The following is a 25,871-nucleotide window of genomic DNA, read 5'->3' on the forward strand; positions in this document are numbered from 1 at the left end:
GAATTTTTGTTAGCAATTTTGTAGAGTTCAGTTGAAATCAGCTGATGAACCTCCACTTCCTTCCCCATCATGATGCAATGGATCATCACTGCTCTTTTAACTATGACTTCAGAACGATTGCTAGTGGGCAACAGAGAACGCCCAATGAAGTCCAGCCATCCTCTGGTGACTGGTTTGAGACCCTCTCTCTTGAGTTGATTTGGGACACCCTTTGTGTTGGTGGTCCACCTGGCTCCAGGGATACATATGTCCTCTAGAATCTTATCCAGGTCAATTTCTGCTCTCATCATCCTCCTGTTGAAGGAGTCTGGATCATCCTTTAGCTGAGGTAGCTTTAAGATCTCCCTGATCTTGTCAGGGGTGGTATGAACAATCTTTCCTCTGACCATGGTCCGAAATTCATAGAATGCAGTTTCAGATAGTTTTTGCTTGTCAGTTTGCCACATATTAGCATAGAACTCCTGGACCATGTTCCTTCCCACTTTCGTTTCAGGATTAGCTAGGACTTCCCAGTTCCTGATTCGAATTTGCTCCTGGATCTCCGGATATTCATCTTCTTTCAGATCGAATCTAACTTCCGGGATCGCTGATCTCAGACCCATTACTTTAAGATAATGGTCTGAATGTTCTTTAGATAAGAACTTCCCTTGATTCCAAAGTGGTTTTGGAACGCTCTCTTTCTTGCCTCTTGGAGTGGGTTGTTTTCCTTTAGGAGCCATAATCTTAGTGATCTCGGATAAACACACCAAACTTAGAGGGTTGCTTGTCCTCAAGCAAAAGAAAACAAAGGAGAGGGATAGAAGGAGAGCTAGGTGCAATTGTTGATGGAGGAGGAGGGAGGCCGAACCCAAATTTAAAGGGATGGGGGGGTGGGTTTTCGAAAAATTGGAAAAGATAAGATAAGAAGATTGAGTTGAAAAAGATAAGGTAGAAGATATAGTTTAATTTTGAAGAGATATGATAGATTTTTGAAAAAGATAAATCTGAATTTTGAAAAAGATAATATGGAGATTTGAAAAAGATATGGATTAGTTGAAAAGATTTTAGAGTGAAAAAGATAGATTTGTTTTCAGAAAAGATTTGAAAAGAGTTGGATTGAATTTGGAAAGATGGATTTTTAGAAATTAAGGATTTTAGAAATCAGGGTTCTTGACATGTTCATGTAAAAATCATGCATTGAAGCATAAAATTTGAAATTAAAATGGAAATACGTGTGGAAAAATTGAATTTAGCTCCTCCCTGCCTTCCTGGCGTTTGAACGCCCAAACACTGCCTGTTTTGGGCGTTCAGCACCCAATTGCTGCTCTCCTGGGCGTTCAACGCCCAACTGCTGCCATTACTGGCGTTCAACGCCCAGTGGGTGCCCCTTTCTGACGTTGAACGCCCAGCTGCTACCATCACTGGCGTTTAGCGCCCAGTGGATGCCCATTTTGGGCGTTGAACGCCCAAAATGCACTTTTACTGGCGTTTTCTTGCCAGTGAGATCTTTTTCTCTATTTCGTGTGCCGAGGTCTTCTGTAAATGATTATTTACCTTGTTATCAATGAACTCTATATAAACAAATAAAAATAAAAATAGAAATAGGGCAAAATGCTTAGAGGATTGTTGCCCCATGGCTGGGTTGCCTCCCAGCAAGCGCTTCTTTATTGTCTTTAGCTGGACCTTGCTGAGCTTTTAATCTAGCTTCAGCCTTGAGCATTCTTGCTCAATGTTGCCTTCAAGATAATGCTTGATTCTCTATCCATTGACAATGAACTTCTTATCAGAATCAATATCTTGAAGCTCCACATAACCATATGGTGACACACTTGTAATCACGTATGGTCCCCTTCACCGGGATTTCAGTTTCCCGGGGAATAGCCTGAGTCTAGAGTTAAACAACAGGACCTTCTGTCCTGGTTCAAAGATTCTAGATGACAGCTTTCTGTCATGCCATTTTTTTTATTTTTCTTTATAAAGCTTGGCATTTTCGAAAGCTGTGAATCTGAATTCCTCTAGCTCATTTAGCTGGAGCAATCGTTTTTCTCCTGCTAATTTAGCATCAAAGTTTAGGAATCTGGTTGCCCAGTAGGCCTTATGTTCCAGTTCCACGGGCAGGTGACATGCCTTACCATACACGAGTTGGTATGGAGATGTCCCTATGGGGGTCTTGAATGCTGTCCTTTAAGCCCACAGAGCATCATCCAGGCTCCGTGCCCAATCCTTTCTACGGGTATTTACTGTCCATTCCAGGATTCTCTTTAATTCTCTGTTAGAGACTTCAGCTTGCCCATTGGTTTGTGGATGATATGGAGTGGCCACCTTGTGGCGAATTCTATACCGAACCATGGCAGAGTAAAGCTGTTTATTGCAGAAGTGAGTGCCCCCATCACTGATTAGTACTCTAGGGACACCAAACCTGCTAAAGATATGTTTCTGGAGGAACTTCAGCACTGTTTTAGTATCATTGGTGGGTGTGGCAATGGCCTCAACCCATTTTGATACATAGTCAACTGCCACCAGAATATAAGTGTTTGAGTATGATGGTGGGAAAGGTCCCATGAAGTCAATTCTCCATACGTCAAACAACTCAATTTCCAAGATTCCTTGTTGAGGCATGGCGTAACCATGAGGCAGATTACCAGCTCTTTGGCAACTGTCACAATTACGTACAAACTCTCGGGAATCTTTATAGAGTGTGGGCCAATAGAAGCCACATTGGAGGACCTTGGTGGCTGTTCGCTCACCTCCGAAATGGCCTCCATATTGAGATCCGTGGCAATGCCACAGGATCCTCTGTGCTTCTTCTCTAGGCACACACCTACAGATAATTCCGTCTGCACATCTCTTAAAGAGATAAGGTTCATCCCACAAGTAGTACTTTGCATCAGTAATTAATTTCTTCTTTTGTATCCTGTTGTACTCCTTGGGTATGAACCTTGCAGCTTTATAGTTTGCAATATCAGCAAACCATGGTGCTTCCTGAATGGCGAATAAATGCTCATCAGGAAATGTCTCAGAGATCTCAAGAGAAGGGAGGGACGTCCCTTCCACTGGCTCTATCCGGGACAAATGATCAGCCACTTGGTTCTCTGTCCCTTTTCTATCTCTTATTTCTATATCAAACTCTTGCAGAAGCAATACCCATCTGATGAGCCTGGGTTTTGAATCCTGCTTTGTGAGTAGATATTTAAGAGCAGCATCGTCAGTATACACAATCACTTTTGATCCTACTAAGTATGATCTGAACTTGTCAATGGCGTAAACCACTGCAAGTAGTTTTTTTTTCTGTGGTTGTGTAATTTTTCTGGGCATCATTTAGAACGCGACTGGCATAATAAATGACATGCAGAAGCTTGTCATGCCTCTGTCCCAATACTGCACCAATGGCATGATCACTGGCATCACACATTAGCTCAAATAGTAATGTCCAGTCTGGTGCAGAAATGACTGGTGCTGTGACCAGCTTAGCTTTCAGCGTTTCAAACGCCTGCAGGCACTTTGTGTCAAACACAAATGGCGTGTCAGCAGCTAGCAGATTGCTTAGAGGTTTTACGATTTTTGAAAAATCCTTTATAAACCTCCTATAGAATCCTGCATGCCCCAGAAAGCTTCTGATTGCCTTAACATTGGCAGGTGGTGGTAATTTTTCAATTACCTCTATTTTTGCTTGATCCACCTCTATTCCCTTGTTTGAGATTTTATGCCCAAGAACAATTCCTTCAGTCACCATGAAGTGACACTTTTCCCAGTTTAAAACTAGGTTGGTCTCTTGGCATCTTTTTAGAACAAGTTTCAGGTGATCAAGACAGGAGCTGAATGAGTCTCCATATACTGAGAAGTCATCCATGAAGACTTCCAGAAAATTTTCCACCATGTCAGAGAAAATAGAGAGCATGCATCTCTGGAAGGTTGCAGGCGCATTACATAGCCCAAATGGCATCCTTCTATAAGCAAACACTCCGGATGGACATGTGAATGCTGTTTTCTCTTGATCCTGGGGATCTACTGCAATCTGGTTATAGCCTGAGTAGCCATCCAAGAAGCAGTAATAATCATGACCTGCTAGTCTTTCTAGCATCTGGTCTATGAATGGTAAAGGAAAATGATCCTTTCTGGTGGCTGTATTGAGCCTTCTGTAGTCAATACACATGCGCCACCCCGTAACTGTTCTTGTAGGAACCAGTTCATTTTTTTCATTATGAATCACTGTCATGCCTCCCTTTTTTGGGACGACTTGAACAGGGCTCACCCAGGGGCTATCAAAAATAGGATAAATAATCCCAGCCTCTAGTAACTTGGTGACCTCTTTCTGCACCACTTCCTTCATGGCTGGATTTAGCCGCCACTGTGGTTGAACCACTGGTTTGGCATTATCCTCCAATAGGATTTTGTGCATGCATCTAGCTGCGCTTATGCCCTTAAGGTCACCTATGGACCACCCAAGAGCTGTCTTGTGTGTCCTTAGCACTTGAATAAGTGCTTCCTCTTCCTGTGAATTTAAAGCAGAGCTTATGATCAGTGGAAAAGTGTCACCTTCTCCCAGAAATGCATATTTCAAGGATGGTGGTAGTGGCTTGAGCTCGGGTTTAGGAGGTTTTTCCTCTTTCAGAAGAAAGTTCAGAGGCTCTTTCATGTCCCCTGAATCCTCCAAATCAGGCTGAACATCTTTAAAGATGTCTTCCAACTCTGATTCGAGACTCTCAGCCATGTTGATCTCTTCTACCAAAGAGTCAATAAGATTAACTTTCATGCAGTCTGTTGGTGTGTCTGGATGCTGCATGGCTTTGACAGCGTTCAACTTGAACTCATCATCGTTGACTCTCAGGGTTATTTCCCCCTGTTGGACGTCAATGAGGGATTGTCCAGTTGCTAGGAAGGGTCTTCCTAGAATGAGAGTAGCACTCTTGTGCTCCTCCATTTCCAGCACAACAAAGTCAGTGGGAAAGGCGAATGGCCCAACTCTGACAATCATGTCCTCAATCACGCCTGATGGGTATTTAGTGGAACCATCAGCAAGTTGGAGACATATCCGGGTTGGTTTAACTTCTTCAGTTAAGCCAAGCTTCCTGATAGTGGATGCAGGTATTAGGTTGATGCTTGCCCCAAGATCGCATAAAGCTGTCTTGGTGCAATTATCTTCTAATATGCATGGTATCAGAAAGCTCCCAGGGTCTTTAAGCTTTTCAGGAAAGCTCTTCAGAATGACTGCACTGCATTCTTCAGTGAGGAGAACTCTTTCTGTTTCTCTCCAATCCTTCTTATGACTCAAGATCTCTTTCATGAACTTGGCATAAGAAGGTATTTGCTCAAGTGCTTCTGCAAATGGAATCTTTATTTCAAGAGTCCTGAGGTAATCTGCAAAGCGAGCAAATTGCTTATCCTGCTCATCTTTCCGGAGTTTTTGAGGATAAGGTATCTTAGCTTTATATTCTTCAACCTTAGTTGCTGCAGGTTTATTGCCTACAGAAGTGGTTGAAGAAGCCTTTTTAGAGGGGTTGTTATCAGCATTTGTGTGTGTCTGATCCCTCACTGGCACTTGAGTGCCAGAGTTAGAAGCTGGAGTGAAACTGGACGCCAGCTCCTTGTCTGCTCCTGGCGTCTGAACGCCAGAACTGTGCCCTTTTTGGGCGTTCAGCGCCAGATCCTGCCCATTTTGGGCGTTCAACGCCAGATCCTTGCCCATTTCTGGCGTTGAACGCCAGTCCTGCTGTATTTCTGGCGTTGAACGCCAGTTTTGGCCATGGTCTGGGCGTTCAGCGCCAGCCTTCCACCAATTTTCTGGCGTTTTAGCGCCATAATTATTTTTCCCTGGGCTCTTACTGTCCTCAGGTGAATTTTGGGTGGTTTGCTCATTTCTTAGCTTTTTGCTACCTTGAGGTGGGGTATTTAATGTTTTCCCACTTCTTAGTTGAACTGCTTGGCATTCCTCTGCTATTTGCTTTGACAGCTGCTGCTTTGTTTGCTTAAACTGTTCGTCCATATGTATATTAGCCATCCTTGTCTCTTGTAACCTGTCTTTAAATTCGGCTAGCTGCCTTGTTAGAAAGTCCAATTGCTGATTGAATTCAGTAGCTTATTTTACAGGACTGAGTTCAGCAGTTACTGTTTTAACCTCTTCATTCATGGAAGGGTTGCTGCTTAGGTACAGGTGCTAATTCCTGGCAACTGTATCAATGAGCTCTTGAGCCTCTTCAATTGTCTTCCTCATGTGGATAGATCCACCAGCTGAGTAATCTAGAGACATCTGGGCTCCTTCTGCAAGCCCATAGTAGAAGATGTCTAACTGAACCCACTCTGAAAACATTTTAGAGGGGCATTTTCGTAGCATCTCTCTATATCTCTCCCAGGCATCATAAAGAGATTCATTATCTCCTTATTTAAAGCCTTGGATGTCCAGCCTTAGCTGTGTCATCCTTTTTGGAGGGAAATATTGATTCAGGAATTTTTTTGTCAGCTGTTTCCATGTCCTTATGCTGGCCTTAGGTTGGTTATTCAACCACCTCTTAGCTTGACCTTTTACAGCAAATGGAAACAGTAATAGTCTGTAGACATCCTGATCTATTTCCTTATCATGTACTGTGTCAGCAATTTGTAAAAAATGTGCCAGAAACTCTGTAGGTTCTTCCTGTGGAAGACCGGAATACTGGCAGCTTTGCTGCACCATGATAATGAGCTGAGGATTCAACTCAAAGCTACTGACTCCAATGGAGGGTATGCAGATACTACTCCCATATGAAGCAGTAGAGGGGTTTGAATATAACCCCAGAGTCCTTCTGGACTGTTCATTTCCACTTAGATCCATGATGGAGAAAGAGAGATGATGTAAAATAGGAAAAAATATTTTTATTTATTTATTTATATATTTATTTCGAAAATGAAATAAATTAAAATAGAATAAATAAAAATTGAGTGAAGATTTTCGAAAAACTGAGGAGAGAGAAAGTGGTTAGGAAGTTTTGAAAAGGGTATGATGATTTTGAAAAAAAAGTTTTAAATTTTGAAATAAAAATCTGAATTTTAGAAATATATTTCGAAAATTTGTTTTTTTTTTTTTTTTAAAAAAAGAGAGAAAAGATACTTTTGATTTTTAAGAGGAGAGAGAAAAACAATAAGATAGTACAAGATTTAAAATTTTTAGATCTAATGCTCCCTATTTTCGAAAATTTTGGAGGGAAAACACCAAGGAACACCAAACTTAAAAATTTTAAGATCAAGTCACAAGGAAAACTCAAGAACACGAAGAAAGAACACCAAACTTAAAGTTTGGCACAAAATTTAATAGAGAAAATATTATTTATGAAAAATATTTTAAAAAGAGTGTACCCAACTGCCACGGGCTTAGACTAATGCTCTAGCCAACTGGGCAGTAAATGTAACACTTGTTTTAAAGAAGGATATTTTTAACCAAGAAGAATAATAAGAGACTCTAAACCAAAAAGAAGAATTTTCCTAATCTAAGCAACAAAATAAACCGTCAGTTGTCCAAACACGAACACTCCCCGGCAACGGCGCCAAAAACTTGGTGCACGAATTATGAATCACACTTTTCATAACTCGTACCACTGACCAGCAAGTGCACTGGGTCGTCCAAGTAATACCTCACGTGAGTAAGGGTCGAATCCCACGGAGATTGTTGGTTTGAAGCAATCTATGGTTATCTTGTAAATCTTAGTCAGGAAATCAATTATGTCTATCAGTTGAATTGCAAATAAACAATAGAGCATGGATTAAATGTTACTTGTTATGCAGTAATGGAGAATATGTTGGAGTTTTGGAGATGCTTTGTCTTTTGAATCTCTGCTTTCCTCTGTCTTCTTGTTCACGCACGCACGTCCTCCTATGGCAAGCTGTGTGTTGGTGGATCACCGTTGTCAATGGCTACCTTCCATCCTTCCAGTGAAAACTACGCTCACGCGCTCTGTCACAGCACGGCTAATCACTGGTTGGTTCTCGATCCGGTTGGAATAGGATTTACTATCCTTTTGCGTCTGTCACTAACGCCCAGCCTTCAGGAGTTTGAAGCTTGTCACAGTCATTCAATCCTTGAATCCTACTTGGAATACCACAGACAAGGTTTAGACTTTCCGGATTCTCATGAATGCCGCCATCAGTTCTAGCTTATACCACGGAGATTCTGATTAAGGAATCTAAGAGATACTCATTCAATCGTATATAGAATGGAGGTGGTTGTCAGGCACACGTTCATGATTTGAGGAAGGTGATGAGTGTCACAGATCATCACCTCCATCACAGTTAAGCGCGAATGAACATCTTAGATAGGAACAAGCGTGTTTGAATGGAAAAGAGAAATACTTGCATTAATTCATCGAGACACAGCAGAGCTCCTCACCCCCAACAATGGGGTTTAGAGACTCATGCCGTCAGAGAATACAAAGTTTAGATCTAAAAATGTCATGGATACAAAATGAGTCTCTAAAAGTTGTTTAAATACTAAACTAGTAGCCTAGGTTTACAAAAAATGAGTAAACTATGATGGATGATGCAAAGATCCACTTCTGGGGCCCACTTGGTGTGTGCTGGGCTGAGACTTAAGTAATTCACGTGCAGAGGCCATTTGTGGAGTTGAACGCCAGTTTTTATGCCAGTTTGGGCGTTCAACTCCAGCTTTTGATCCTTTTCTGGCGCTGGACGCCAGAATTGGGCAGAGAACTGGCGTTGAACGCCAGTTTACGTCGTCTATCCTTGTGCAAAGTATGGACTATTATATATTGCTGGAAAGCCCTGGATGTCTACTTTCCAACGCAATTGGAAGAATGCCATTTTGAGTTCTGTAGCTCCAGAAAATCCACTTTGAGTGCAGGGAGGTCAGAATCCAACAGCATCAGCAGTCCTTTTTCAGCCTAAATCAGATTTTTGCTCAGCTCCTTCAATTTCAGCCAGAAAAATACCTGAAATTACAGAAAAACACACAACTCATAGTAAAGTCCAGAAATATGAATTTTTCCTAAAAACTAATGAAAATAGACTAAAAATTAACTAAAACATACTCAAAACTATATGAAATTAACCCCAAAAAGCGTATAAAATATCCGCTCATCAGTTTGTCATCCTGATTTTTTCATGTTTGGTATCTGACATTGTGCAGGATATTCGAGGACGGTTCGCGAGTATGAAGTGCGTTACCAGCATTTACGAGAGCAGGACGAGGCGTACACTAACTGGTTAAACCGTATTTCCCGCGAACAGTATGCGTTGGCATTCGACGGTGGTTATCGATGGGGTTACATGACGACTAATCTAGTGGAATGCATCAACTCAGTCTTGAAGGGTGCACACAATCTTCCATCACTGCACTTGTGAAAGCAACATTCTACAGACTTAATGAGTTGTTCACTCGGAAAAGAGCCGAGGCGGAGGCTCGGATTAATGCTGGCCATGTTTTTTCTGAGCTTGTGACCTCCAAAATTCATGCAAATCAACTTGCAGCAGGAAACATCCAGGTTAATTGCTTCGACAGGCAGAATGAGGTCTTTGAAGTGCGTGAGATGCCAAGTGGAGTGGAGTATGCCATCAACCTCCGTCGTCAACGATGTGACTGTGGTGAGTTCCAGGTGGACTGGATTCCTTGTCGACATGTATTTGCATGTTGTGCAAATCAACGACTAGATTGGCAAGTGTATGTGCATGACGTTTCTAAGATGGACCAAGTTGGATGGGTTTATCGAGCTAGGTTTAGGCCACTCAGAAATCCTACTATGTGGCTTTCTTACAATGGTCCTCGATTCGTACCGAATCCATACATGAGACGCATTACCAAAGGTCGCCCCAGGATGACGCGCTTCTTGAATGAGATGGACACACGAATGTTACGTCGTCCTAGGCGATGTAGGCAATGTGGGGCTAAGGGACACAGTCGTAGTAGATGCCGTCAGGGAGGTGGTTCAGGTGCTGACAATAATGCGCAGTAGATTTATATGATATTTGAAACTAGGGGTGTTCGCGGTGCGGTTTGGTTCGGTTTTTTAGAGAAAAGTCATCTAATCCAATCATTTAATTAACATGTGGTTCGGTTTGGTTCGGTTTTTTTACTAAGACCATCCGAACCAAACCAAACCAATTAAATTCGGTTTGGTTTGGTTCAGTTTGTTCAGTTTTTCAATCAATTAAAAAAAAATACTATCATACTATTTCTCATAACGTTGATCAACAAACACAAATACACAATAACCAACAAAGTCTTCTAATGAAATTCAATGACAAAAGAAATTAACATACGACAATTAACAAAGTTTAAAAATTCAATACTCAACACAATAAAAAATAAATATAAATTTCCAGTGTTTCTATGAGGAGCTACGAGGAGCTGGCACAGCAGACAATGCAGTTGGAGATCTATGCTTGTAGATTCATTTGGAAGAGGAACTGGTGCAGCATCAATCCATCATCATAACACAAACTCTTTCATGACCATTTATATGCTATTTTTTGTTTTTGTATCCTATAAATTTCTGTAGATTGAAACAATAGGAACAAGTAAATTAGGAGATCCAAAGATAACTGCATAAATCTTTTCAACAAAATGCATAAATCTGCAAGTAAAGTGAAAGCAATTAGGAGATCCAAAGCTAACTGTATCATTGAAACAAAATGCATAAATCTGCAAAACACATTTCATATGAACTCTTTTCAACAAAATGCATAAATCTGCAAACACATTTCAAGCAATTAGGAGATCCAAAGCTAACTGTATCATTGAACAGGTAAGTCTAGCTGATCAAAGAAATGGAACACATACCCTTGGACATCGAGCAATACCTAGCTGCTTCAGAATTTCAATTCCCCAAGAAATAACATTGAAATTAAAACAACAATATAATTGGTGCCAAAATTTTGAAACTCACCAGGGTGGAACCACTAAGCAGCACAGGTGAAAGAGGCAAACAATCAAATCGTTCTAAGTTTATTGAGATCTGCAAAACAAACAAATATACAGTTTGAAATTAAATTAAAAATTCAGACATATACGAGAAAATGTTTACATTAGAAATAAAGGTTAGGAGTACCATTATCTTTAGATAGAGCTACAACTGAGTATTTTCTTAGCTTCTCAAATCTATCCCATGTCATCGTACAAAACCAATTAGTTAATTCTAACATTTCTCCTATTTTATCCATTTCGATTACCTTGGAACCTTTCTCCTCCTAATGCAACAATGTCAAATCAAAACTGTATGACAAAACATAAAGTGTACACACAATTAACAGTAAAGGTAAGAGAATTGCATTGAAAGCCTTCTATACCTGGGATGAGCAACTCTGACAAGTCAAGCTGCTACTAAGAATCCATCAAAAGGTCCAAGGTAGAGTTGGTGTCATCTTTCATGCTCACTCTGCCCATAAAAGCCAGAATCATAAACACACAATTATACAATTCACAGATTCACAAATTACACAGAACTTCCAGCAAATTTTTGCACATATAAATTTCTGTATTTTATTTCAACTAAATTATTTGAACTAATGCTTCAGGTCAAATTACCAAAATTACAGGCATAAGTGCATAACCATCGAAGTCATAAAACTTTCTTTGTTATACAATCTACACAAAATACAATGATCAAACATGGCATAATCCCACTCATAATTAGCATGATATATAATAAACAACCAATCGAACAATTATTTTAACAGAAAAAATATTAAAAGCCAAATTACATGATTTCTTCAACGCAGCATGAATCGAATCGTCAAATTTTATGTGTGATAAACCCTAGGGTTCGATATTAGAAGAGCATGCTGAAAGGGAAAAAAAAAGAAAACTAGGTGGAACTTACCTGGTTGAAAATTAGGGTTTGTGAAAAGTGAATTGAATGGAATCAAATGTTGGTGACTCCTCTTAAGTCCTGGAAGAAACGAAGAATGACGTTCGTGGAGGACGATGCAGCTCCTGGTGCTTGGAGGAGATGCGGCTGCTAGACATGGAGGACGACAAGGAAGTGAGGAACAGACAGAGCCCTACCAAGGTGAGGGAAGCGCGATGAGGAAGGTCAGAAGAGGAAGGACCGCGCCAAGAAGCCAGAAGAGGGAAGCGTGAAGACTGACGAGGAAGGGCCACCGAGAGGGTTCTATTTGGCGACGTCAATGGTTGAGAGGACAACGGCTTCGTGGAGGGTGGGAGGAGGAGTTTTCGGCATCGTGGAATGGTCGAAGACTCGAGGGGAGAGTGGAGAGAGTTGCGGAGTGGAGACTAGGGTTGCTGAGTGTGGGAGTGGCGGTTACTTGGGGTTGGGGGTTTTTATATTTAGGGTTTTAAAAGTTACCGGTTCGGTTCGGTTTGGTTCAAGTTTTCACTATTAAAACCGAAAATCGAACCGAACCGCAAAAAACAGCAAAATATTATTTTTCGGTTTTCAGTTTATTCAGTTTTCGGTTTGTTTGGTTCGGTTGGTCAGTTTTGTTCGGTTTGGATCGGTTTTGAACACCCCTATTTGAAACAATGTAACTTATGTCAATGTGCTTTATGATAATTGAAACATTGTAACTTAACGTACATCTGTATACTGTTTTCATCACTCAACTGTAACCGTTCTTTTAAATCCCGTAGCCACGTCCGTTTTATGCAGTTTCCTCTACAATCCGACTTTCTCAGTGCGACCCCAAATTGGTGCAGACATTTCGCCTCTAAGGCTTCAAAACTACTCAAAGTCATCCCTGTGACTGGAAGACCGTTGGTCGGAAGACCGAAGATCATAGCCACGTCTTCTAGTGTCACGGCACATTCACCAACCGGAAGGTGAAAGGTATGTGTGTTCGGGTGCCACCTTTCCACTAAAGCATTTACCAGTGCTTTTTGATATTGAACTACTCCAATCTGGGCCACATGGTAAAAACCAGTAGATCGTAAATGCTCCTCCACCCTTTCATTGTACCGATCCGGAGGGATAGGGTGATCACTTGTCAACATCCGTAAACTCTACAAAAGCATAGCAAAATCACGATTCAAATTCCACAACTATCATAGATAATTTAAAAATATCTAATTAAAACATTTTATTGATAATACTAAAACCTCAACTAAAATAACATATTTCTGTCAACATTATTCCAAAAAAATTATACACCGAAATTATAACAGTTAACTAATTAATTATTATTACTAAAATTATTACACAAAATTATAAACAAGTCATTTTTATTACTAATCTATTATATTGAAAAAAATTCTCCACAAGAATTAATTACATTTAAGCACACATATTTCTAACTATTATTTAAACATATAACCCTAAATTTTTAAAATTAATTATAACAGTTAACTACTTAACTCTAATTTCTAATATTATTACAAAAATTTATAAACAAGTCAATTTTTATACTGATCTATTATATTGGAAAAAAATTCTAAGCAAGAATTAATTACATTTAAACACACTTATCTAACTATCATTTAAATATATATTCCTAAATTTTTAAATTTAATTATAACAGTTAACCACTTAACTATAATTTCTAATATTATTACAAAAAAATTCTAAACAACTATTTTTTTTATTTCTAATCTATTATATTACAAAAAAGGCTAAACAAGAATTAACTACATTTAAAGATATATATTTCTAACTATTATTTAAACATATATTCCTAAATTTCTACAATTAACTATAACTACTTAATTATAACTTCTAATATTATTCCAAAAAGTTCTAAAAAGGTATTTTTTATTAATAATCTATTATATTATAAACAATTCTAAACAACAATCAACTACATTTACACCTTATTTAAACATTTATTTCTAAATTTCTATCAATAAAATTATATACTAAGTCACATATATTTTCTTCACTTTAACTTCTAACAACAATAAATTTAATTAAATTTCTAAAAATAATAATTATAATTCTAAAATATAAAAAAAATTTAACAAATAAACTTATATAATCAGAATAGTTGAGATATTTTACAATGTGAAGTTTCGGACGATCAACATTTTTGGATTTTGATTTCTTAGACATTTTAATTTTTTTTCCCCTCAAATGGATGAAGTAGCAAGCATTCAGGGAGGAAGAAAATGGAGATATGGATGCTGGGTGGGGAAGGAAGCAGGAAAGGAAAGTGAAATCCTTGGGTACGCATGCAATGAAGGGGGTTTGTGGGGTTAAAGGGGCACCGTCGCTGGGGAGCCACACACGTGCGACACGTGGCTTAGGCTTGGGCTTGGACAACTCAGACGGTCCGTTTTGCAGCCACAACTCGCACGGTCTGATTTGGCCGCTACCCCTCGCACAGCCCAATTTCTCTGTGCCTGACACCAACAGGCCGATAAAACTTTCCTGCTCTCCATAACGTGGTGCTACACTAACTCACTCTCCATAATAAAATTAATTTCCGCTCTTTATTATTAGACAACTTCATGAGGATGTTCACCTTCATAAAAGTAAACTTCTATTATCATTTAAAAAATAATTTTTTATTTAAATAAAAAAGCCGTCGTTACATCCCACCGGTTAAAAAGTAAAAAAATAGTTACGGACAAATAATTGTTATTTATGTATCCATTAAAAAAATATAAAACTAATTTGTTAATAAATATAAAATTCGATAACAACTATTTTTGAGGTTTATTATTTAAAGTTAAACCCAGTGTGTCCCGTCAAGCTCCTCCGCGGGCGTGCGGTGGCGACAGCAAAACAATACTATAAACATTTCTGCCTCTCACTTTCATTTCACCTTTTCAAACACACAAATCAATCAAAATCCTCATTTCACCAAAATAAGAACAGGAATCCCCATAACCTTACGCAACAAGAAAAGGACGAACCAACGGACATTCACTTGTCTTTTCATGGCATCGCCGCCGGAGACGACGGCGAAGACGACGTCCATTCTGTCACCGACGCAGAGGTACGCCGCCGCATCCCTTTTCGGGCTTGCCCTTCACGAGGCGCAGATCCACCAGACCCAAATTTTGCCCTTACCCGCTGCTTCCGACGATCCCCTCTCCAGAGAACAACGTACCAGTAGTAGCTCCAGCGCCGACTCAGTTTCCGATGACCCCGATCTTTGGGTCCACGAAAACTCGGCTTTGCTCCGACCCGTTTTCAAGTACGTATTAATATTACTGTGATATTCTTTTCTCCTTTTTTTTGCAGTGCATTTTTATAAAATAGAGTGCGCTCGTGAGTTCTTTCCTCCCATAAGAACAGTAAACGCTCATTTTTTAGCATTGGAATTGTAAGCGCTGGTTATAATCGAACTTTTTGTAAAATCAATAATAGTACTGGTTTTATTTGATCATTTTATTCGCTTAATTGAACTGCTGAAATTCAATTTCTGTTACTATTTGACGAACTTTTTAATGGAGAGGTCGCGTCCATGTTGAACCGTTTTTTAGTTAAGGATGGCGTGGTAATGGACAAGGACCGGATTGGGTCTTCGCTCTAAAAGGAAAGAATGCTCAACAAAGGGGAAGAGATAGAAAGTTCAAGACCTCTCCCCTACTTAGCTTTACTTGACTAGGGAGTCATTGGCAAGTCAAAGGGCTCACTAATTACAACTTTGCAATTCAAATTATTCTCTTGTTTATGGTTCCATCTAATAGTCTAATATTGTATGGGTTTGAAGATTGGTGGACAAGAGGATATTGATATAAGGGAAGGGAAAAAAAAGGAAAAAAGAAAAAAGAATTGGAGAAAATAGTACCACTGTAGCTTCCCAGTTTATCATTATAAGAGAGAGGGAAATTACTTAATCTAGAAATCTATTGCAAAATGTGCCACAATGACGCATTAGCTAAATCTTTAAGCAGTTGCATATATGGTAGATTGCCATACAAATTTTGATTTTGTCCCTTCCCCAAAACAAATATATTTGAGTATTTAAGAGTGAGTTTTCTAATTATGGTAGACTTTTACATTCTCAGGGACCAAGGTGATGATTTATTTATTTGATTATTTATGTTTCTCAAAAACTATTGTTTCAAAATTTGATTTACTCATAGATGAGCTTTAGAGTTATTTGGAAATCCAGTTATTGCAGATTGTTGGGTTCTGTTTAATCATGCTAGCATTATGTGTCTAACAGGTTTCTGGATATTGATCCTGCTGCATGGTCTGGACTTGAGGAAACTGCTGGCTCTTCATCGGCTACACATCATGTGGGACCAGTATGTCTATTAACTTCTTCAATCAATCAGAAATATTCCTTGATGTTACTCTTAGACTGAGAGATAAATTCCCTAATGGCTTATAGTGTATAGAGTTTAGGGACATTTTGGGCAATGATAGAAATCAGAATTAGTAGTAAATACAGCTGGTAGGCTTAACTAATTCGGTATTCGTCTTAGTGAGGGAATTGCTGTTGCCAGCTTGGCAGCAGAGGGTGTGTGCACAATGTTTGCTTTCTGTTAGAGGAAAGAGTGTATTAGAGTGGGGGAATGAGAAAAAGGTAGGCTAATTCTTGGGAATTTAGGTTGGAGGAGTCTGAGCTGTTTCAGCGCTTTGGAACTCCCTTGTATTGCTAACTCTATTGTAAGTACTTAATTGAAAATTTGGTGAAACTAGGACAGATAGAATAATTAAGCCTTCTATTATTCCATCATAAGTAAGGAGATGGAGCTTCGCCTCTTTGAAGGAGATGACACTCGGGGGTTGCTCATCAATATCGGAAGTTATTTTCTGGTTAATGGAACTGAAGGGGATGTGTGGATGGAATTTATGTTCATGGCATTAGAAGGGAAGTACCTTGCCGGTTTCCAGAGAAACAGGTTGCATTCCTTCATGGCAACTGTTTCGAGATCCAGCACTGCGTTTATTACAACTTCGAGTGGTCAAGGACCTGTTTCGCCTCCTAAAAGTCAAACCAATTGGTATCTGTTACATACCCTGAGAAGAGTGGGAGCGAAACAGAAAATTCTACTGAGGCAGCAACAAGAGCCAAGAGAATTCCTCCTTTACCCTTCATTTACAGTAGGATGAATAGGAGAGGGAAAAGAGCAAATGGTGGGGACTGGCTGACTAGGGAATCACTTGTGTAACTAATTGGCCCCGTGGCTGAGTTAGTGGGTGGGTGTGTGATCCTAGGCTGATTCTATTAGGGAAGATGAGAGGGTGGGAATTAAGATAGAATTGAGAAAGGGGTGATTTCACAATCATTCATTCCTACCTCAGATCTTCTAGTTCTATTGTTTTCTTTCTATTTCTTGGGTACCAGTTGGTACAGTATCATGTTGAATTATATTGAACAATTTAAAAGGTTTATGAGCCATTGCATTTTGTTAATTGTGAGATAGTGAAAGGCCGTTTTTGCTTGAGGAGAGAAATAGGGAATTGAAGGGAGGTGGAGCAAACTGATGGAGAAGGGTGGGCCTTTTGAAAGGTGCAAATTCTATTGGGTCTGAGCTGCTTCCAACTCGGATTTGGAAGAACAAGGAAGGTGGTTGGTCTAGGGCACAAGCACCTCTCACAAGAAGAATTGCAGCAGTGCAGCTGCAGAGTTCTCTACTTCAAGTGTGGCGAGGTTTGGGGACAAGATCACTTTTTCAAGCTACACTTCCAATTAATGCTTGTTGAGTGTCCCAAAGAGGAACCCAAGGAAGGTAGAGCAGTCAATCTTGTGAGACCTGAGGGGGATTGCGAGATCCCATCCCATCAAAGAGAAAACCTATGACTAAGGTCAAATAAGATCTCGGATCATTCATCAGAGTCATCACAGCTGGGATCGCGGCCTTTCTCGGCAAACCTCATTAAGATATTGCGCAGAGTGCCAAATCCCCATGTTGCCCCCATATGCAGCTTCAACAATGGGTAATTTCATCCATCTTTTGCTTTTGAGACTTCTCTATTAATTGAATCACTCCCAACAACCACTCAGCCATGTGAATTACCACACATTCGCCAAGAGAATTCTTATTTCTCTTTCGTGCCTCTTCTCCCCTCTACAACTCTAAAATACAACTGAACGTTGCTTGTCCACGCTGCCTGTGAATTCCAGCAATTCTGGTAAGTACTAGAGGCTCCAGTGGCTACCTGTAATCCAGCACTAGTGAGTTTGATCAAGTAAGCCATTCAACACTGCTTCCATTGGTCCTCTGTTTTTTCTTTCTCCCTTGAGTCCTTGTTCATTCTTCATTCTCCATTCTCAATTCTCAATTCTGTTGAGGAATTTAAGTCTTTGCTGTTCAATTCCTGCCAGAAGTAAAACAGTTTCTTAAGGATGCTGTAAGGAAGAAAAGCTCAGGATTTGATCCACACCATGCTGTATAATTCCTATTTCCCTCTCGTATCAGAATGCTCGCTCTCTCACTCATTTGCCAGCTAGGCAAGTTGGTTTCAAACCACACCCTAGCTACTCAGTTACAATTAGGTCCTTGCTTTATCTATAATTGAATAGGTTCCTAACATACTATTTTAGTTGTTTGATTATCTTCCTGCACAAAGAATGTTTGTGAGAAATTCATATTCTTCCTAGTTCCTACACAGGAAGAATTGTGCTGGGATTCTTGATATGCCTCCAACAAAAGGGAAATTTATATTTTAGGGTAAAAGATAGTTATGTTATTTATTGGAAATAAGTAGTAACACTTACAACTGAAAGCATTTCACAATAAAATTGTAGGACTGTATGTGACATGATATTTATTGCAGTTCATATTACTGACTCCACTGTTCTAGTGTTTTCCTTTTATAACAACTTTCTAATCTTTTGCTTTCATTTCTACTAACTATTGATGTTGCTTGCACTCCTATGTTTTTTTTTTTAGTATATCACTAATAGACTATGTATGTGAATGTTACAGCTCTTGAGATTGCTTGCAGAAGAATCTGATGATGGTTCTTCTGAAAGGTCAGATCAAGAACTTGCTTTATCAAAAGTTGTTGATGGTATACTACTTGGCATGGAAGAAAATTTAAGCTCTTCCAAGGCTAAAAGGGGAAAGCTTATCGAATATGAGCATCATTGTCGTGAGAAATTTTCATCTGCCGATGTTAATCCTAATTCTGAAAAGATAGATGTGCCATTCGAAGCTCAGAAGAACACTACCCCTTCTGTTGATTGTAAAGATTCCCAGGGGTTTGTCCATGGCCAAATTGATGAGAAACCAATTGAAGAGGTGACGATGCTTAGTGATCAAAGAAAAGTGACTGTTCTCTATGAACTTCTTTCAGCTTGTCTTTCAGATTTAGGTGAAGATAACAAGAGATATACACGGAGAAGAAAAGGTTATGATGCTCGGCATCGTGTGGCTTTGCGGTTGCTAGCAACTTGGCTTGATGTCAAGTGGACAAAAATGGTTTGTATATGTACAATGAATCCTTGAAGTTTTAATAGAGAATTATGTGAATAAGAAACAACTTGTTTTGAGCCGAGGATCATGGGATACGAGTGCTATGGTTTCTGAGTGTTCATTTTAATTGACAGGGATCAGAAGTTCATTGTACATTGCCTATATGTTGACCTTTCTTTTTATTTCTTACTCACATTCAAGTTCAGCCTAATTGTAAGAATGATGTATATTCATTTTGTAGGAGTCCATTGAGACCATGGTTTCATCTGCGGCAATGGCTATAATTAAAGAACAAGAATCCAAAAAAGAAGAAAGTCAATTAAATGAAAGCAAGTGGGCTAAATGGAAGCGTCGTGGGATTATTGGTGCTGCTGCTGTAACTGGGGGAACTTTGTTGGCTGTTACTGGTGGTATGGAGACCCTAATATCTATTGTAACTGCATTGTAGAATTTAGAAACTCCAGATGAATATTTCCTTGTGTATATGATTGTTTTTTATTTTAAGCATTCTACAGGGTTGGCCGCACCAGCAATTGCTGCAGGACTAGGTGCTTTGGCCCCAACTTTGGGTACTCTGATCCCTGTAATTGGAGCAAGTGGATTTGCTGCAGCTTTTAGTGCTGCAGGAACTGTTGCTGGTTCTGTTGCTGTTGCTGCATCATTTGGAGGTATTTTATTGCCTAAATATGTTTAGTTTGCTAGAAGTTTTTCATGTGATGTATAGATATTTTTGTCCTTTCTTTGAATGTGGTCTGCAGTTTAAAGGTATTGTTGGGATCTCCAAGTCACTATTAACATGGTTGTCTTATGGTTGTGTTTGTGTTGGGGTTTTTAATTGCTGTTAATATGATGGTTTTTGTGTTACATTTACATTTTGACTGATAGAGTGTTGTGTCCATACTCAATAATAAACACGTTATGATTAGTGAGGGTGATTTTGTTTTTGGCTGCTTCAATTGTTGACTGACTTGCATATGCTAACTGCTTCTTAGATGAGTTCCAGTGTGGTTGCAATAGAACTCATACATTTATCTTTTGGTTGTTCAGACAAGGATATACCGCTTTTGCAATGGAGTTTGTCTTTAATTTTATAAGTAATTGGCTGGATGGTCAATGCATGCCTATTAATCGTCAACTTAGAAGATATTTTGGCAGTCATAGTCTTTTGTTTGCTGTTGTGGCAAAATTAGCATCTGTTGAGCAAGATGTTTCCAGCCATGCATTTATTTCTAAAATTTAGTTAGAGATGTTCCATTTTTGCATGATTAATTTTTTTTATGAAACAATTTGTTCTACCAGCTGCGGGAGCTGGACTTACTGGAAGCAAAATGGCTAGGAGAGTTGGTGGTGTTGAAGAATTTGAATTCAAAGCTGTAGGAGAAAACCATAAGCAAGGTGTAAGTTTTTCTAGCTAATAATATTCATTTTCATGTGACTTTTTATTTCACTTGATCTATTATCTGTGTGTCTGTGGATGCATGTGTATTTATCTCACCTTTCTTGTATTTTCCAAGGACACTTTCGCATTTGATATATTTTTCATAAAAGATTCTTGTCGAACTTCTTGCAGAGGCTAAGTGTGGAGGTCATGGTCTCTGGATTTGTTTTTGAGAAGGAAGACTTTTTAAGGCCATGGGAAGGACAGCATGACTACTCAGAGAGGTACTATTGGTAATATTGCCCTTTGTTATATTTTCCTTTGTCAGGGAATGAGGGAAGTGTTTTCAAGCATGGATTATCTTATTACATTGAAATTTTCATTCAGTTTGATTTCAGAAATTTTGATGTTAATATTTCTATAAGTCATGATCCTGACATAACAATTTACCTTAAATACAACCTTGGTCAAAGCTAGATATGCACTGCAGTGGGAGTCCAAGAATCTGATTGCCGTGAGCACTGCAATTCAAGATTGGCTTACTTCAAGTAATTGGTTTATGGTGCTATTACTAATAAATCATTAGTATTTAAGTTGCACTGGATATGCTGAAAATGCTCTTCAATTTGCATTAGGACTTGCAATGGAGTTGATGAAACGAGGGGCAATGATGACTGTTCTGAGCACACTTTTAACTGCATTGGCTTGGCCTGCCGCGTTACTTGCAGCGACTGATTTCATAGATAGTAAATGGACAATTGCTATCAATAGGTTTATTTTTTAACTCTTCATTCTATTTGGAACATAACTTCTGTGTGGTCATGGGATAAAACATCTTTTTTTTTTGCTATTATCATCTGTGCAATGCATTTCAAAGAGTTTGAATTTTGAAATATTGGGAGTTTTTTATTTTTTTTCATCAATTTATAATTGAATGTATTTTCCTCTTTTTTTTTTTTTTTTTTTTTTTTTTTTTTTTTTTTTTTTTTTTTTTTTCTTTCCGGGTGGGGTGTTGGTTGGATTGGGGTCTGGATTATTTTGCTAATAAATACCATTCTGAATTTTTGACAGTGACCTTCTACTCATGTATCTTGTGTACTACATAGTTTAAAAGGCATACATCTTTGGTCAAAAGAATGGCGAACTTTGTGTCTGTTTTTCATTTCTGTATATTCATGCTTTGGATATGATTCTTCCATCATTCTAATGAATAATTTGCTATGAACACCTTCTCTGTTTAGTGCACACTGCTATATTTCAATCTGCGTTCCTTATCCAAGTTAATTTTGTTTTTCAGAGCAGATAAAGCAGGAAAGTTGCTTGCTAAAGTCTTATTAAGTGGAGTACATGGAAATAGGTATTTGACTAGACTAAATTTCAATGCATCATTTTACTCCCGCTCCTAGAAAGTTGTAAAGATGCAATATTATTAATCTATGGATTTCAGGCCTGTGACACTTGTAGGTTACTCACTCGGAGCAAGAGTTATTTTCAAGTGTCTTCGGTATTTGTCCCAGACAGAAAACAGTGGTAGGTATTTCCTGTTTAATCTTTTGTATTTGACCGTGTTAAATTATTTATATGATAGGTGTTTTGTTTCTCTTTACATTTGTCTATTGGATAAGATTATTTCTTGTTGACTTACAAGGCAATCCTTATGTTTATTTTCAGCCGAAATAGTAGAAAGAGTTGTTCTTCTTGGAGCACCAATCCCAATCAAGGACGAGAACTGGGAAGCTGCTAGAAAGGTTCATGGGGGGATTCAACTTTTTTTCCCCTTATTGTAGAGTCTTCTCATTTGTTCTGAGACAAAAAAAAAGAAGTTTTTCTAAGATTATGAAACTCTTCTGCAGATGGTAGCAGGAAGGTTTATAAATGCTTATTCAAGGAATGACTGGATGCTCGGAGTTGCCTTCCGCGCCAGGTACTTTAAAATACTAATGTAGTATTATAAAGTTTCTACGAAGTTGTAGGGATTAACATAACCTTTGAACAATTAAGCTCGAAAATGTTCATTTCAAAGAAATAATAATAAACCAGGGAATATTAAGATGGAGTTCTATGAATGCTTTTGTATGCATTAATTCTATTGCTGTTATAATATTATGGTAATATCTAAAAATAATATAATGAATTTTTTATCAAACAAACATAATTTTGTTTGTGTAGAATTTGATGATATATTTTTTTACAAGGAGCAGAAACTAATATCTTTATTTTTTATTTTATGCAGCCTATTAACGAAAGGATTATCTGGAATCCAACCGGTCAATATACCTGGGATCCAAAATGTAACTTGCGTCTCCTTCTTTGCTATTTGTAGTTTTTTCTTCAACTGTCCTTGCACCTAGATAAACTCTCCGTACACGCAAATAATTGGATAGATTCTTAACATAACTTTACACCAATAACTCCTATTAAATCTATACCGTTGAATTATCTTGATTCATTTTAGTCATTCCATCCCTTAAATAAGCTGCGCAGTCGCTTAAAAAGTTTGGATAGTGACAATTTGGTGGTGTTTTGATTTGCAGGTCGATGTCACAAACCACATTGAAGGCCATTCTTCTTATCTGTGGGCAACCCGTCAGATCATCGATGATCTTCAATTGGATACTTACTATCCCGTTTATAACAACATTCTTTGTATATCTTGAACTCCCCCTGACGTTGTGGATCCCAAAATGGGAGGAAAAGAAAAACTAGAGCAGAAAAATCACAACCATTCAGGTGCTCTACTTCTCTGTACATCATAGTTATTGCTATAGTTATTGCTGGTGGTCCACCAGTAAATGCACCGATTTTAGATATAAAATGCTAAAACTCAGTACTTTTACGGAGTTGACCACCTGAGTTAAGATAGCTGTAGTATATATACATTTTCTTTATCAACTGCACAGAAGCCTCAACTTGTTATTTGGCGTAACTGGATTGGAGCAAAAACACTACTTTCATATGTGACAAGAAACACCACTTATATCTTCTATAAGGATTTTATCTAACATGAATGAAAGATGTATCAGTTGGTAGTTCAATGAAATATCAGCTGGTACATAGGTGTTATAAGCATAACATTGCTTAATGAGATAAAGGGCATACTAAGGCTGTGTTTGGGTGCTATTATTTTGTAAGATGTTTTTATAATTTTTTAGTATGTTTGGTAAGTTATTTTTAATAAAATAAAACACTAGAAGAATAATTGAAAAAAGATAAAATTTTCAAAATATTAAAAAATAAAATTTTGAATTCTTAAAAATAAGATTTTAAACCTGTAACCGCTTCGTCAATGTAAAGTCCCATCTCATCCTCTCTCATTGCGTTGCTGGTGTCTCGTTTTCAATCGTCCGTCGCGCTAGTTGTTTTACCCTCCACTGCAACTCCTCTGTGCACCGTGCGAGGCTCACTTGATCAAAACATCCTAAGTTTAAGAAAAGAAAACATTTAAAGTTTAACAAAAGAAACATCCCGACTTAACAATAGAAATATTCTAAGTTTTACAAAAAAACATTTCAAGTGCAATAAAAAAAATCTTAAATATAATAAAAGAAACATTCAAGTTAACAGAAAGAAATATTCGACAGTTAGTTTAATAAAGAAAAACATTCCAAGTTTTACCAAAGAAACATTACAAGTGTATTTAAAAAAATTTCAAATTTAATAAAAGAAACATTTCAAGTTAAATAGAAAAAATTTTTTCTCATGTTGAAGGTTTGATAGGGTTTCACGAGACCTTGCATGCATAGTCGCACGTCGTGACCAAGAGAATTGGAAGTAGAAAGAACGGCGATGCCGTCTAGGGTGCTCGGCAACAATCGGCGGCGAACTGGACTCGCAGCAACCGAAGCACAACGTTGACAGTCCGATCTCGCCGTAGGATACGTTGCGTGTAGATCGGCGCGTCGCAGTGAAGAGGTTTTGATGCAAAGGGGACTGGCGCCGCGACGCGATCAGTTATGGTGGATGAGGCGACGGCGGCGATGGTTGCTGGAGCTTCGGGAAACGGCAACGCAAAGGAGATGGCGTTCACGTGGAAGCAGCTATGCAAGGATAGTACGTGGAGATTTTTTTGCGTTAGGCTTATATGGCATGTTTTTAATATCTTAATCTTATTTTTTTAAAATTCTAATTTTTAAAAAGTTGTTCAAGTTGGCTTATAGTGGAGTTACTATCAATTGGTGGTTCAATGAAATATCAGCGGGTACATAGGTGTTATAAGCATGACACTGCTTAACGAGATAAAGGGCATACTAAGTATGTTTGTTTGGGTGCTATTATTTTAGGGAGCTACTCAAATGAAGATGCAAAAAACATCTTTTTATGAAGATGCTTTGTATAAAAGTGTGATTTATTGATTTGGCCACACTTCAAATAAAAACAACACTTTTATAACATATCAAAATCTAACCCTACACTCCATCATCTAAGGGTCAAAAAGAAAAATCATCACATGAAGACAATTATAATATCTTCATGGGAGTACCCACCGTTATTTTATAAGAGATTTTTTAACTTTTTAGTATGTTTAGTAAGTTATTTTTAATAAAATAAAACACTAGAAGGATAATTGAAAAAACATTTTTTAGATGTTAAAATTTTCATTCTTTTTAAAGATATTTTTTACTTTAGGAAAAAGATGCTTTAACATAATAGAGGATTAATTTAAATTAGATTTTGAAAAAAATTACTTATTTGTTTTTATGTTTTTTAAAAAGATATTTTTTTTTTAAGTAGATTCCACATTTTAAAAAGTACTTCTCAATTATTAATTTTTTTTAGTTTTATTTGGATAAAGAAAGGTATTTTTTAAAAACATAAAAATACTATTTACATACTAAAATTAGCTATTAAAATAAGTTATTATGTATTTATGTATAATAGTTAAATACATGTGTCCATTTTTAATATGTATTTTCTATTTTAATATATATTTTATTTTAGTGACTAATTTTAATGACTGATTTTAGTATACACTTAATATCATTATTAAAGTTAAATTACATAAAAAGACATGTTGAAAAAATGCTCCCAATTAAATGTTTTTCTTTTTGTTCTATTCTTTTGTTTTTTGCTTTTATAAACTTATAAACGTTAATCACATTCTTTGTAATGAGAAAACATAATGAGCATATCAAAAGAATTTTTTTAGGGCTATAAAATACAACAACAACAACAAAGCCTTGTCCCACTAAATGTGGTCGACTACATGAATCAAACGACGTCATTGTGCTCTATCATGTATCATGTCTACAGAGAGACCGTTTACAT

General features: G+C 37.9%; 1 protein-coding gene across 2 annotated transcripts; it reads left to right on the top strand.

The window, feature by feature from the left end:
* The first annotated feature begins 14,301 nt into the window (after positions 1-14,301).
* Positions 14,302-23,675, top strand: LOC107625263 (transmembrane and coiled-coil domain-containing protein STS1). 2 transcript variants are annotated; one of them, XM_016327861.3, is made up of 15 exons: positions 14,302-15,048; positions 16,027-16,108; positions 18,740-19,234; positions 19,470-19,638; positions 19,744-19,896; positions 20,528-20,625; positions 20,799-20,890; positions 21,084-21,154; positions 21,242-21,377; positions 21,904-21,963; positions 22,054-22,136; positions 22,278-22,354; positions 22,460-22,530; positions 22,840-22,897; positions 23,141-23,675. In XM_016327861.3, the coding sequence occupies exons 1-15, from the start codon at positions 14,789-14,791 to the stop codon at positions 23,261-23,263; spliced, it is 2,028 nt and encodes a 675-aa protein (XP_016183347.1). In that variant the 5' UTR covers positions 14,302-14,788; the 3' UTR covers positions 23,264-23,675. The 2 variants fall into 2 exon arrangements, with proteins under 2 accessions (XP_016183347.1, XP_020973227.1); XM_021117568.2 differs by having other exon boundaries at positions 14,750-15,048; positions 16,027-17,747.
* The last annotated feature ends 2,196 nt before the right edge of the window (positions 23,676-25,871 follow it).

This window comes from Arachis ipaensis, chromosome B1 (genome assembly GCF_059453495.1).
Source record: "Arachis ipaensis isolate K30076 ecotype BB chromosome B1, ASM5945349v1, whole genome shotgun sequence".
Taxonomy (NCBI): domain Eukaryota; kingdom Viridiplantae; phylum Streptophyta; class Magnoliopsida; order Fabales; family Fabaceae; genus Arachis; species Arachis ipaensis.

Bases quoted from the DNA above. Each gene is read 5' to 3' on its own strand.
- LOC107625263 (XM_016327861.3), top strand. From the start codon at position 14,789: ATGGCATCGCCGCCGGAGACGACGGCGAAGACGACGTCCATTCTGTCA. The intron at 19,235-19,469 runs GTTTGTATATGT...TTCATTTTGTAG, and splicing joins ATGTCAAGTGGACAAAAATG to GAGTCCATTGAGACCATGGT. The intron at 22,898-23,140 runs GTAACTTGCGTC...TTTGATTTGCAG, and splicing joins ATATACCTGGGATCCAAAAT to GTCGATGTCACAAACCACAT.